This window comes from Urocampus carinirostris, chromosome 18, assembly GCF_059441175.1.
Source record: "Urocampus carinirostris isolate Australia breed hairy pipefish chromosome 18, RoL_Ucar_1.0, whole genome shotgun sequence".
Classification (NCBI taxonomy): Eukaryota; Metazoa; Chordata; class Actinopteri; order Syngnathiformes; family Syngnathidae; genus Urocampus; species Urocampus carinirostris.
Window position 1 is genome coordinate 24665006 of NC_142366.1, and position 14897 is coordinate 24679902.

A 14897-nucleotide genomic window follows, 5' to 3' on the forward strand; every position below is an offset into this window, starting at 1 on the left:
CAAATGGATTTTTATTTTAGTTTTTCATTTTGCAAGACAAACTTGACTCACTGTATCATCATGGACAGGCATCGTTGTCCTTTTAGTGGCGAAAGAATTATTGCTGCTCTAGGAAATTGACTTTTTGTTCAATAAAAACAACTGAATCTCAGAAGTTGTTGTAAAAACATTGTGATTAAGAACAGGTATACTGTCCATATTTACTTTGGATTTGTGGTGTTTGCACAAATGATGTTTGTGTTGTCCTTTAACCGCACAAGGCAAACAACCAGGGTGGGCTGTTGTGTTGTTGTTTTTTTCACCAGGAGTTGCAACCATTGGAAAACATGAGTAAATAAAGCCAGAACATTGTTTAAATAGTGTTTATGTACATATTCTGTTAATTCGATTGGCTTGACATTCAGTTTACCCCTCCCAGTTCAAGGAGCCCCCCCACCATCTTCCTGTTGTGTTGGAATTTTCTATGGTTATTCAACAACAATCACTACCAAACAAGGCTGGAACAGCAACACAGATGAGCAGTCTGTCACCATAGCAACCGGATTGGGTTGCTTCGGCAACTGGGTCCATTGCAGGAACAATAGATGTTTAGCTAGGGGAAACAAGGGTGGGAGTTGTTGTGACTCGGCTAGTAAGAAGATGAGACAGAGCTATAAATAGACCGAAGACATGTCCGTCTACATCATTCGGATTTGTGATGGCCCTGCGGTACTAAGTGTTGCCGTCAACACCTGTGATCTTTGATTCTCTATAGGATTGCCTTTGAAAACATTTAATATCGATTGCTCGTTGTTCGCTTTTAAGAAACCCTATATGATGTATCTGTTCCCTAAACGGTATGCTCTCCTGGTGTTTTGTTTTGTATTGTTTGTCGCAACACTTTAGACTCAAAAAGAGATTCCCTAAGAATCGGTTTCGCCTTTCTTAGTCATATCCCCGTGCAGCTGAAAATTCAGTTTTGCAACCCAAGTCAGAGAGAAGGTTTGACACACACATGCAGTGACAGTACACCAGCTGCCCGTCTGCCTCCACCTTAGGACCTGTCCGCCTTCTGCCCATCCGTCTGTGATTTGTTTTAGTTTTTCCCCAAAGGGATATACTTCTACCTTGATATTATCAGGATTTTCAGACTAAATATTGACAAATATGGGCCCCGTTCTGACTGTCTAACTGTAAATGTGGTCGCTTTGCTGTTGAGGCTAATGAAGTGCGGTTCTCCGCAATATGACCAGATTCATTCTGACAGATAACAAGGTCTCTTTACCAGAAGCTTCCTCGCCTAACAAACAGTCCCCCACCCTCCCCCTGAGACCCCCTACCCCTCTGGTATGTCGCTGTTCTCAACGTATAGTCATGGGGAGATAGACTGGAGACATTCCCTCTGTCTTGCAAGGATTCACATCCCACTTTCAACACCTTAAACAATAAAATATTTAAAAAAAATCCGTTAGAGGTTAGACTTTGGGAGGGACATTGAGGCGGTGTTGTATCAAAGTAGCCCCCCGAAAAAGGTTTTTTGTTTTTCTTGTTCCTTACCCCTGAAGGAAAATTCAAGGGCACAGCTGCCTGTGTGTGTATCAGGGTAAAAAAGACGTGAAGAGAAAGTGAAAACTAAAAAAGGGAGGGGGCTTACTCACTCCACCGTGAGAGGCGGGATTTGGGGGTTCCGAGTAACCAGTCGGCATTCACAACTCGGTCACGTGACTTGCACGGTAAGCGTTGTGCGAAGCAGAGAGAGAGCGGGTGAGCGAGTGCACATGCATTGCAGCATCGGTTTGTATTTGTGATACAGGAGTTACCACATGTGAGCAGCAGACCTTGGTTCAGAAGGAATTACAAGCTTTAGAAAAACGCAGGAGGGTAGACCAGATATTTCAGCTTCTCGGACCATAAACTGCTTCTGAGAAAACACAAAAGGAATTTGGGAAAAGGGAGACAGCATGTCGTCTCTCTCCGAACAGAAGAGAGCCGGCTCTCCTTTCGCAGATTACAGCGAGCTTGGAAGGGGGGCAACTGTGTCACCAACAAGACCCACTCAGACTTGGGATTGGCAGCATCACCCAAGCATGGACGTGGACATGCAAAGAGGCTTGGAAGTAAGTGGCGGATCCCTCGCACCTTCCGTTCTTAGTAGCGAAGAAAAGCTGTGCTTCTTTGAGCAGGCGGACAAGGCAAGTACAGACGTGGAAATAAAGGCACCGGGCGGCGTCGGAACCATGCCTGCTAGCACCTCATTGGGTAACGCTTCGCTTGGCAGCGCAGGAGAAAGCCCTGAGAGTCCTCGGTCCTTTTCTCCATTCCCCTCCCCAGCTTCCCTTGATAGCCTAGCGTCTACGCCTGCCCTGCAGTGCGGAGGTAGTAGTCGGGTCTCTATGCCCCCGGTTCCTCAAACCCCAGCGAGTTACATGGAGATGCCGACACTCCCGGCAACCATGCCTTCGCTCTCGACAGGAACCCCAACTATCGGGTCAACCACCCCAGGTGCATACTCGCCTTCTGAATCTTGGAAAGACTCCAGTTTTGTTGATTTAAGCCCGAAAGTTGCTATGCCCCAGGTGCCTCCTACCTATTGTACCATAGGTGTCATCGATGACAACTACTTAAAGAGAACAGAAGAGGATATAGTTGGATCCAGACAGACCCTCAAAGAGCAAGTATTTTCTGTAGCCTCTTCGGGGGAAAGTAGTGAGGAGGAAGACAATGAAGAAGTAGAGGAGGAACTAGAGCCCCGTTTCATGGGAAGGGCGCAGCAGCAGAGGAAAGCGATGCGACGCGCCATGTCGGACTGTTCTCACCTGTCCGTGCCAGCCAGCTTAGATCTTTCTGATAAATACCCGGGCGGTGAACTGCCAGGACTGGATCCACTGGCCTCACCAGGAAGTGGGTCACGTCGGTCCCAGCATTACATGCAGCGCTCATTGACAGTGGCAGAAGATCAGCAACCCGCGCCACCGCCGACTCTCTCGGCAGCCGGAACCACGCACATCGACCTGAGAGAAACCCCGCCTGAACCTCGCCTTTCCCTCTCTCCATTCCAGCCACAGAAAGACATTAATACCACCCTTCCAATCTCCCTTGAGGAACCTCTTGAAGGGTTTAACTTGGAAAAAGAGCAAAAAAGCATCATTCTACCAGTGCCCACAAGTCCCAAAGCTTTCAGTGGCACGGACTTCACTTCTGACTTCTCAGTTTGCTCTGAGAGTTTCGGTAAAACTGCAATAGATAAAAACTTGGACTATTCGAAACCCAATACTAATAACTCTCCAGAATTTAAGGTTGGCAAACAAGTTATGGAACCTGATAATGATGTATGTTCCTCTAACAAGTCTGGCCTAAACTTGACGAACCCCATCGTCAAATTGAATGGTAGGTGGAAGTTCAGTGCGATATTTTGTCTTTTATATGGTTTGCAGTATTGCTGTGTCGGTCCTGTCAACATGTTAAAACTATTACTTTTAAACTTTTCGTGATCACTTGAAAAAGTGTCTTGCCTCCTATACTGTTTTTCTGTAAAATGATCTCATGACTGCAAACACTTTGCTTAAAATCCTTGGCCTTGTGATTGTAACGGGTCGGTGAGCTTTATGTCGTTTCCCTCCATCTGCTAAAGCTCATATGCGATTGCCCTTCTTTTCACATGCAAACACACTTAAAATGCTACAAAGTTGGCATATTTATCTGACTGTGATGGAAAATACGCTGAAATTATGTGCATGGTTAAAAGCTGTTTCCTTCCAAATTCCCATGTCTGGGTTACTGGCTTGTTCAAATTTTCCCAAGATGTGAATGAGCAAGTGAGTTGTCTTTCTCCATGTGCCCTGCAACTTATTGGCAACCAGTTTGAGGTCTTCCCCTGCCTGAAGATAGATGGGATGGGCAAACGCGGCCCCTGGCGAGGATAAGCAGCGCTGAAAATGAATGGACGTGATTTGGAAGTTTATCACAAAACAATACAGCATAACTGAAACAAGACTATTAAAGTGAGCAGTGATTGACAATTTGAGATTAGCATATTTTTCAATTCAATGTCTGTGTACGGACACTGTGGCATGTCACACAATGAGACAAATGCTTTGTCCTTTGTGAACCATTCCAAAAAGTTCACGTCCTGCTTTTCAGCTGGCATTTTGTACTTGACCTGCTTTTGTGGTCACTTCTTCTGACATATTCTCAGACATGCAATCCACTCGCTGGAGCACATTGTATCTCAACCGCAAGTATTGTCAATAAATCATGACCTATTCTCAGAAAGGTCTTGGTTTATTTGTGGGTTAGGTTGAATATACAATCTCACTGCGTGGTCTGCTCATAGTTGACGTGATTTTTGGTTGGTTGTTTATTTACCAATAGTTGTTTGAGACATTGTTGTTGTTAAGACCATTCAAGGTGTATGCACAATACAGTACAATGCCCATGAAATAAGATCGTGCTTGATGCTCACGAGCCCGTATGGGGACGTTGATTCATGCTTGTCCGAGCATAGAGACACAATGGTCTGTGTGCAAATCAAACCACTGAGTATTCTTAGTTTTACTAACTTGATGGAGTTTTGAGTCAGATTTGTTGCTTTCCGCTCGTCTGGTTCAATGTGCCACTTTAAGCAAGAGCATTTTATTTTATGTCGCAGCTTTTTTTCGGAGCTGGGTAGCGCTTCAAGGAACTAAGACAAAGTTACGCAGAATCTGTCATTTGTTCTGACTCTGTTGTGGTCCGGTATTAATTTGGGTGAACACAGTCTCAAAGATGACCTCATATGTGTGTGTGCGAGTGTGTGTTTTGATATGGTACATCCTATTCTCTTGGAGTGGTTGCAAAAACAAAAGAGGAGTCAGAAATCAGTGTCCTTTTTTTAAGCATAAATGGGTCAAAAGTGCCAGTGCTAACTACATTTTGCTCAACATAGCATGATGTCATTGTGACCCGAGGTCGGGTGAGGCAGATGTTTCATTGAGTGAGTCAACATGTTACAAATCTGATTCATATATTACGTGCAACAACCACTGCATATATTAGGGGCAACGTTTTCAAAATCACTATAGTATCTTTTTTTAACCACTAAAAGTCAAATAATAGAACATATCCAAACCCTATTGTGAGAAACTGTTTTATGATGTTACAAGTGACTATAACCGAGGGGATTTTTTTTAATATGTCATTTGTTTCCTTCCAATATAGACAATGTTGCCAAGTCAGACAAGAAGGAAGAGAAGCCCAAGGTGGATCTTTTGGATCCCGCTGACCAGAAGAGTGTGAAAGTCGAATTGGGATTCGGTGAGACAGCAGCCAAAGTAGAGAAAGACGTAGCAATGGACAAACAAAAGCAAGCCGATACAATTCTGTGGAAGGAGTCTGAAAATGTCCAACAGAAGGGAAGCCAGGCAGAAAAAGTCACAGAGGGAAAGGATATCCACGAAAAAGAAAAGGCTGCTGTCAAAGTCGCTGAGGAAAAAGACATTGGAAAGGTTCCTAATGAGAAAGATGTAGTGAGAGTGAAAGAGGAAGATTTTGAAAAATTGAAGAAGCTGCCAGAGAATGCTGCGGAAAAAGTGAAAGAAGAAGACTTAAAGAAAGAGGATTTACATCAACCAAAAATAGAAAATGTAGCTAAAGCGCACAAGCCTGATGAAACGCCGGACAAATTTGTAAAGACAGAAACATTTGACAAGGTCGAAAAAATGGAGACAAAAGCCGATGTAAAAAGTGAGGCAGGTTTTGAGAAGAAAAAGACGGAGACCGAAAAGACCGACACTAAAGACACCAAAGAGCAACGCGTCGAAGCCAAAGTGGAAAAGCCCCCCGAGCACCTGCCGACACCCGCCAAAGTGGACGCCGCTCTCGACAAGGTGGAAAAGAAGTCAGACTTTGCAGTTGGATCGGAAGAAACCTCCGAGCCAAAGGCTGAGAAAGACGTCGAAACACCGAAAGTGTCAGAGAAGCCGGCAGAAGCGATTAAACCGATAAGCGCAGCGGAGAACAAGCAGGAGAAAACACCCAGCGACAAAAAGTTGGCCGAGAAGGAAGATCGGAAGGAAAAGGCTTTGAAGGCAGAAGAAGGAGAAAAGGCCATAAAGGCAAAGATTGCCGGCAATGGGAGCAGTGCAGCACCGAGCAAAGACCTGGCGAGTGCGGACAAAAAGACCAAGGTGAGATTTTGGATCGTGTACCTTCACTAACCGGTTACTTTGTCTGGCTTTCCCTTTATTCGACCGGCATTTCAAGCAGAAGTAAGATCTTAAGCTGATATTTAGGGCAAAAAAATTAATTATTCAGTCTGGGCTGGGGCGGGCTTTATTCATTATTTTTAGTTTACTCCTGTTATTGTTCTTTGTGTCTGTGCTTCTCTCTCTCTCTGAAAGTCATAGCCCGAAGCGATCCACCCTTCTAGTATATAAATTGAAAGTGCACTTGTGAAAACATAATTGTCTTATTGTGCACTCACAGCCCAGAATATTCAGTTTTATTTGTTTTTGTCCTCAACAGAATTGCAAACCGGCGTATTTCGTTAAATACTTACTGTTGCTGTGGTTACTGGCCCAACTTTCAACTCACCAAAATGACGGAGAGCCTTAAAGTGTCCCTGTCAAAATTAGTCAATGATGAAAAATAGTCGGTCAATTTAACCTCTGCTGACACTGAAATATGAAAGATGTCAATGTTTATACAGTCTTGATTAACTTTTTTGTTACAAAAGACAGGCTTTACTTTGTTATTATGAATCACTTCCCCTCCCTAGTCCTCACAAATATGAAATTTCTGATTTGCTTTGGTCTCGGTCCTGCATCTCAAGTCGGAGCAGGTCACGCTTTAATGTTTGCAGGGCGGGTCGGGCTAGATTTTTTTTTAGGCCCGATTTTACCTTCATACCTGTCAACCCGTATGGTTTTGCCGTACAAAGTAAGTTTTTTTTTTATGCATTTTAAGACGATTAGGACGTACAAGGAAATCTGTACAGAAAAACGCAAATTTGTCAGTGGCATGCGTCTGCCGCCTGGGGATTTCCCATCATGCATCATTCCGGAAAAAAAAAAAATATTGGTGTACGATTATTTTGTACGGGAAAATACAACAGTTTGTACGGGCATGGAGCCCTGGAGGTTGACAGGTATGTACCTCTGACTTCAAGCCAAATATATTAGAAGGCTACATCAGTTCCACAATTGCGTTGACAAATTCAACTCCGTTTCTGCCAAGCAATCTATTTGAGATGGGATACATGTTTAATTTATCGTGCATTTAACTTGTGCGACTGCTATTTACAGTACATATCTAGTGAACCACACTCTGACGGACAATTATTTTCATTTGGAGACTTTCGGCTTTGCTATACCAGTTAATGAATTCCTTTGAGATGCACTGGTGAGGTTTCAGGGCTATTTAGCACAAACTTCCCCTCAAACTTGGGTTGAATTGAGGTTGACCTAGTTTAAAGGTTCCACTGAATATAGTACAGGATGCATTTCCACTTGAGTTCCTTCACTGTGTTTACATTTGAGTTGCTGCTTCTTTCCATATGATTTTGATTTATGATTTCCATCATCTTTTTCGTTTTGGCGTCATCCATCCCAGCCTGCCGTCGGGGCGGCAAAACCGAGCATGTTCTCCAAAACGCGGGTCAGCGCAACCGCGGCGACGGCTAAGCGCCCCACACCCACCTCAACCTCTTCCAGTTTAGATAAAAAACCAACAAGCAGGGTGCCGCCGGCCAGCGCCGGTGCCCCTAAGCGGCCCTCCACAATTGGCGCCAGCCGCCTTTCTTCCTCAGCCACTGCCACCACGCGAGATGTGAAACCCAAGGTAAGATGGAAGGATGCTGATGTATGTTTACGGTTATTAGGATTTTGTTGGTAATCGGAATGAGTGGAGAGGTGTTGTAAAAGGATAGGCATTCTAAGGGATGGGCAAGGCACCCGTATGATACGGCAGGGATAAACCAGCGAAAACTGTCGGGCCCTGCTGTCGAACAAAAGAGTGTGTTGTGTCACCCTGACCCGAGTGACACGGCCGCTTTCTGTGCCCAATTTCATCTGCAGGGACGAAAGCATGACCAACTTAGGTGCTGAGGTGCCTAATTTGTTTGGGTGTTTGGGCATTTGGGTTGGCCATGGTCAAAAAATTTTGTGCATCTTTTTGGCTACTTTTTTCCCCTTTTTCTTTTATTTTCTTTTTTTCTTTGAATGTGTTTGTCTTGCTGTCGGTCACCCCTCTTGAGGAATATGACCAAGGTTGATAGAGAGAGAGATAGATAGATAGATAGATAGAGATAGGATTTCAAATGGGCTCTCAAATTAAACATGCATTACTTTAAATGGTTCAGAGCAAAAAATGATTCTGAATTGACTTACAGTATTTAAGGGACTATAAGGCGCACTAAAAAACCCAAATGGGCCAGAAATCTGAAAGTGCACCTTCGATACTTATACCGTAGAAGACACTACAGATAGGCGTGCGCTACTACGTGACGTTGTATCTACCGTATTCTGCGATGTATAAGGAACAGTGGGATATGTTTTGAATTTCTGACCCAATTGGGGTTTTAAGGTATGCCTCATAGTCCGGAGCATATGCTAAATTGTGTTTACCTTTTTTTGTAACTCTGTGAGATGGAAAGTCATGAAGGCAATGAGTTGGCGTTTCTCTGCGAAGTCATGAAGTTCACACTGCTCATAATGAAAATTAGCACCCGGTTGCCTACTGGAATCCAATTAGGGTTTGACTTTAATGGCTTCTTAACTCACCACAATAAGCAGCTCAAATCCATCCGCCGTTTGTGGTTTCCGTCCCGGCAGCGATCCTCTCACCCTGCCTTTGGCGCTCCCTACGGGTGGCCCGCTTAACTACATTGCACCGAGCCCCTCCCGACGATTAAATAGACTGTCTTTTTATAGCCGCGCAATGCCCACAGGTGCGGGGTGACTGGGTTCATAATGGCCGGCTTGTAGCGGGAGGGCTCAGCCAGCTCCCCCGGCTGAGACGTGCATCATCCTCGCAATGGCGGGTGAATGGTATTTGAATGTAAAATGCGGCGGTTGACCCACATTTTTATTTTCACTCGGGAATCGAGACAATAGTTGCATCGTCGATTTTTGAAATAGAATTGTCTTTATTGTCATTGGTATCGACATTGTTTGAAACATTTTATGCACCGAGATAAGGATAAAACATGAAATAGAGACTTTAAAGAGAAAAAAAAAAGCAAATGCTATCTAAATAGGCTAACAAAGAATAATTGCAACGTAGTCCTTAGAAAACTGGACTGAGTTATAATGGTGCAATGAAAATAAGTGCAATAACATTTTGCAAAATTTAGCATATATATTTATATATGTTGTCAATCAATCAGACATCTATCTCTATCTACAAAAGTCAATTCCATTGAAGTTGGGAAAAAGTTTAAAATGTCAGTAAAATTAGAATAGAATGACTTGCAAACCTTTTCTAACCCATATTTAAATGAATACACCACAAAGACAAGATTATCCATGTTCAAACTCATAAACTTTATTTCCATAAGCAAATAATGATAAACTTAGAATTTTATAATTGCAACAAGTGCCAAAGTAGTTGGGAAAGGGGCTTCTTCACCATTGTGTTACATCACCTTTCCTTTTAATAACACTCAATAAACGTTTAGGAAGTGAGGAGACTAGTTGTTGAATCGTTGATAGTGGAATCCTTTCCCATTCTTGCTTTATGTACAGCTTCAGCTGTTCAACAGTCCGGGGTCTCCTTTGTCTTATTCTGCGCTTTATAATGCGCCACACATTTTCAATGGGAGACAGGTCAGGACTGCAGGCAGGCCAGTCAAGCACCCGCACCCTCTTACTACGAAGCCACGCTGTCGTGAGACGTGCAGTGTGTGGCTTGGCATTATCCTGCTGGAAGAAGCAAGGGCGCCCATGGTAAAGATTCTGTTTGGATGGCAACATACTTTGTTCCAAAACCTGAATGTACTTTTCTGCATTAATGGTGCCTTCACAGATGTGCAGGTTACCCATTCCTTGGCCACTCATGCACCCCCATACCATCACAGATGCTGGCTTTTGCACTTTGCGTGCATAACAGTCTGGGTGGTTCTGTTCTTCTTTGGACCGGAGGACACGACGTCCACAATTTCCAAACACAATTTGGAAAACTGACTCATCAGACCACAGAACACTTTTCCACTTTGTATCAGTCCATTTTAGATGGGCTCGGGCCCAGAGAACCCTGCGGCGTTTCTGGATGTTGTTGATGAATGGCTTACGCTTTGCAACATAAAGTTTTAACCCACACTTACGGATATAGCGTCGAACTGTATTGACTGACAGTGGTTTTCCAAAGTGTTCCTGAGCCCATGTGGTGATGTCCTTTACACATTGATGTCGGTTCTTAATGCAGTACCGCTTGAGGGCTCGGAGGTCACGGGCATTCAATAATGGTTTACGGCCATGCCGTTTACGCACAGTGATTTCTCCAGATTCCCTGAACCTTTTCACAATATTATGGACTGTAGATGATGATATCCCTAAATTCCTTGCAATTGTACTTTGAGGAATGTTGTTTTTAAACTGTTCAACAATTTGCTCACGCAGTTGTTCACAAAGAGGTGAACCTCGCCCCATCCTTGCACGTGAATGACTTAGCTTGTTCGGGTCTCCCTTTTTTATACCCAGTAACAACTCTCACCTGTTGCTAATTCATCTGTTCACCTGCAAATAGTTGGTTGATTTCCATTCATCCACTTTCTGAGTAGTTATTGACACCTGTCCCAACTATTTTGGCACGTGTTGCTGTCATCAAATTACAGAGTTGATGATTTTCTCCCAAAACAATAAAGTTTATGAGTGAAGACAATAAATATGTTGTCTTTGCTGTGCATTCATTTAAATATGGGTTGAAAAGAATTTGCAATTTACTTGGATCAATTTTTATTTGCAATTAACACACTTTCCCAACTTCATTGGAATTGAGTTTTGTAGACATCTATCTATCTAGACATCTTGACATCTATCTATCAAGACTTCTAGACATCTATCTCTCTAGACATCTATCTAGACATCTATGAGCTGGTCTTAGTGTGCCTGCCTACTTGTGTCTGTTTGTTTGTTAGCTTGTGTATCCTATGCTGTCATTTGAAAAACTTCCCCCCAGCATTTCTGTGAGGTCCGCTTGTTTTGCTTATGCGCTTGTTAAAGAAAGTGCAATGCATGTTTAACTGTAATCGTACATTGTTTTGTTAAAAAAAGAAGAAGAAGAGGAAAATCTCCGAAATTAAAGTCGATCTCAACGTCTCTGTCTCGCCAGACACCCACGGAGCGGCGCCCCCCAGTGCCGAGGGCCAGCACTGCCGCCTCAACTCAAGCGGTCTCCGCCCCCGCCAAATCCACAACGAGCAGCGCGACAAACAGTCGAACGACCGCTACGGCCCGAACCACTCTGTCGTCCCGCAGCGCCACCGCGACGGCGCCCAAAAAGCCCCCGGGTGAGACGGAGTGGCACGCAACACACATTTTTGATTCGAACGTGACGTGACAGCTTGTTTCTAGAAAGCCGAGTTGACATATTTGACCTCGCCTGCTGAGGTGGGTTAAAAGTTTACACAAATCCGGTCCCGCGTCACTGTCGGCTTCGCTTAGAGGCGGGGCGCTTGAAAAATGCGCCGATCTGAATTCTAGGGCACGGTAGATTAAGAAAGACCACCGATTGTGAATGGGGTTGTTTATTTTTGTGCAATACATGTACATCAGGGATGGGAAAACTACGCTGGCCCGGCAGGCTTTTTCATCCGGCTTGCCAAATGAAAAGGGTCAAAATATAATGGCAATATATTTATAATAGTAAATAAAGTACTACTAAGAAAAAATATTTTTGGCTGAATGTTAAATGGTCTCCGTTGATATAGTGCTTTTCAAGTCAATGAAGAGCACCCAAAGCGCTTTACAATGTGCTTCACACTTACCCATTCACACACACACTCACACCAATCATTGGGGGCATTAGGGATTCAGTGTCTTCTGGGAATCGAACCTGCGACCTCTTGATCCCAAGAGCGCTCTATCCCCTGAGCTAATGCCGCCCCATGTCTTTGTCTAATGTCTTTGGGTTATTAGAAGCAAAAAGAAAACAAATCTTGTAAGGCCATTTTAAAGAAATCATCCCAATTTTCTACAATTTATTGTAGGCGTTGTTTTAAAGGAAAGGAGCTATTTTGAGTGCCTTATCTCAAACAAAATGAATCAATTTTGCTTCAAAGATTTTAAAAATACACCCCATTCCTAGGAGGTTGTTTATTTTGCACAATACAGAACCATTTTGAGGGGCGTATTTGAAACTAAATACCCCCGTTTGGGAAGGTAGTTTTATGGAAAACATTTCACTTTTCTACATTTTGTTTTGTACCATATGCAAATTTGGGGGAGAGTGTCTTCAACAAAAACAAGTCAATTTTGGTGCCTTATTTGAAACAAATTTCACAATTTATTTACCCAATTTGGAGGGACTTGTTTGTTTTGGACTACACTGACAGATTTTTTTGCAATCTGACCATTTTGGGGGGCTGTCTGAAATAGAATGAAGCACTTTGATCATTCCATTTGCTCAAGAAGATGATTTGTTTCAGTGGGTGTACGTGTTCTCAATAGAGTTGGCTCTTTTTCTTCTGGTATGCTTTTAGGTTTTTGTATTGTATGTTATGCTGTTTAAAAGAAAACAATACATCTTTGAGGGGTTGTTTATGAAGACTATCCAAGATGTTGGGTCAAATTGACTTCTCTTGACTCAAATTGGGTTATTTTGGAGGCAACTTATTCAAATTTAGGATTGTCTTTTAAGTCATTAACATGAAGTGCCAATTCAAATGTATTTTCTACTGCGGTGTACAAGGTTGGTAAATGTCGTTTCGAAACATGCATACTATAAAAATAAAATATTATTTTAAAACTATTGTATAAGTCAATAGATCAAACGTAAAATATGGTCTTGATTTTACCAAGCCTTGTTCCTTTTTCACTCCAAAATGTTATCATTTTGTACAAAAATTGCTCATAAATGTCACAATTTGATCTTTATTTCCTTTCGCCCGTCACTTAACACTGTCATTATTGTTAATGCATCTCAATCATTTTCTGCTTGAAGCCTCGAAGACTGACAGCCGACCGATTGGGGAGAAGAGACCCAGCACGCTAAGGACCTCAACAGGTATGTACTTGAAAGTTTGGACTCATCCTGCAGGCGGATACATGGAAAGAAGAGATGGGAAAACTAAGATGGTCAAAATATAATGGCAATATATTTATAATAGTAAATAAAGTCCTACTAAGAAAAATATTTTTGGGTGTTAACGTATTCCCCACTGTCCCTTTGTGTCTACAACAAAATACTACAACCAGACTACAAAACTAAAAGTCGAATATAGTGCCTTAAGACAGGGACATCAGATATTATATTGCTTTTATTCTAAAAAGAAAAAAACTCTAGAAATACAACAAAAATACTACGACAGCAATACCATAATACAAAAATGCCACTAAAGGAATATTACAACAGAAATGCTCCACAAATACAAAATAAATACTACAAAAATATGACGATAGAAACACAAAAAAAGAAGAAATATTGCAAAAATATCACTACATTAGTACTATAATATAAAATACCTTTACAGAAATATGATGACCAAAATACTACTAAAATACAATTGTAGTACTCCAAAATATTATGACAATATAACAGAAATACTACAAACATATTGCAATGGAAAGACACTATAATAATGTACCATGTAAATACTACAGAATTACTGTAGGTATACTAGAAGAAAAAAAAGTACTATGGAAATACTACTAAAATACTATGGAAATATTACAAAACTAATACTGGACCAATGCTACGAAAGTAAAACTACATTATTACGACAAAAATACGAGAGAGATGCTACAAAATCTGACAGCAAAAATACAATAAAAACACAACTAAAGTTATACTACAAAACTAAATATCAAATGTTGTGCTTAAAACAAGGTCGTAATATATGATTTGGCTTTGATATGAATTTTTTGTGAATTCCCCTACAGGGATGAATAAAGTATCTCTCTCTCGCTCTCTCTCTCGCTCTCTCGCTCTCTCTCTCTCTCTCTCTCTCTCTCTCTCTCTCTCTCTCTCTCTCGACATCTCTCTCTCTCTCTCTCTCTCTCTCTCGACATCTCTCTCTCTCTCTCTCTCTCTCTCTCTCTCTCGACATCTCTCTCGCGCGCGACATGTATCCCTCTCTCTCTCTCTCTCTCGTGACACCTCTCTCTCTCTCTCTGCGACATGTATCTATCTCTCTCGACATCAATTCCTCTCTCTCTCTTGACATCCATCTCTCTCTCTCTCACTCTCTCTCTCTCTCTCGACATCTCTCTCTCGCGTGCGACATGTATCCCCCTCTCTCTCGTGACACCTCTCTCTCTTTCTCTCTCTCTCGCGACATGTATCTCTCTCGACATCAATCCCTCTCTCTCTCTTGACATCCATCTCTCTCTCTCTCTCAACATGTATCCCTCTCTCTCTCCCTCTCTCTCAACATGTATCCCTCTCTCTCTCTCTCTCTCTCTCTCTCTCTCTCTCTCTCTCGCGACATGTATCTCTCTCTCGACATCTATCTCTCTAATAGTGAGGGTCTTAAAACCATAAAGAAATAAATTAAGCATACCATGTAGATGCCTGCGTGTATATTTGTTCATAAATCAATAAAAACGTCACAGGTCTTAGGGTTTGGCCCCCAGGCCCAATTTGTTCAACCCAATGCGGCCCCCGACTCCAAATAGTTGCCCAGCCCCGGTTCTCAAACGAAAGCGGTAAAGTGGCAATGCTGGAAGTTTTCACGGAGGAGGGTGAAAGAGTTTATTGCCGCCTTGAAAAGCTCGGGCGCTGCAGGC

The 14897-nt window shown here is 42.6% G+C and overlaps 1 protein-coding gene across 11 annotated transcripts in view; it reads left to right on the top strand.

The window, feature by feature from the left end:
* Positions 1-14897, top strand: part of LOC148348706 (uncharacterized) — a 92639-nt gene that overhangs the window by 62014 nt on the left and 15728 nt on the right. For 9 of the 11 annotated variants that reach the window (XM_088322146.1, XM_088322141.1, XM_088322143.1 and 6 more), the window contains 4 exons: positions 5176-6143; positions 7567-7794; positions 11284-11461; positions 13114-13176. In XM_088322146.1, coding sequence (XP_088178272.1) covers positions 5176-6143; positions 7567-7794; positions 11284-11461; positions 13114-13176 — 1437 coding nt within the window. Of the gene's footprint in view, positions 1-1705; positions 3367-5175; positions 6144-7566; positions 7795-11283; positions 11462-13113; positions 13177-14897 lie in introns of those variants that run through there. The other 2 variants (XM_088322151.1, XM_088322148.1) reach the window with 2 other exon arrangements.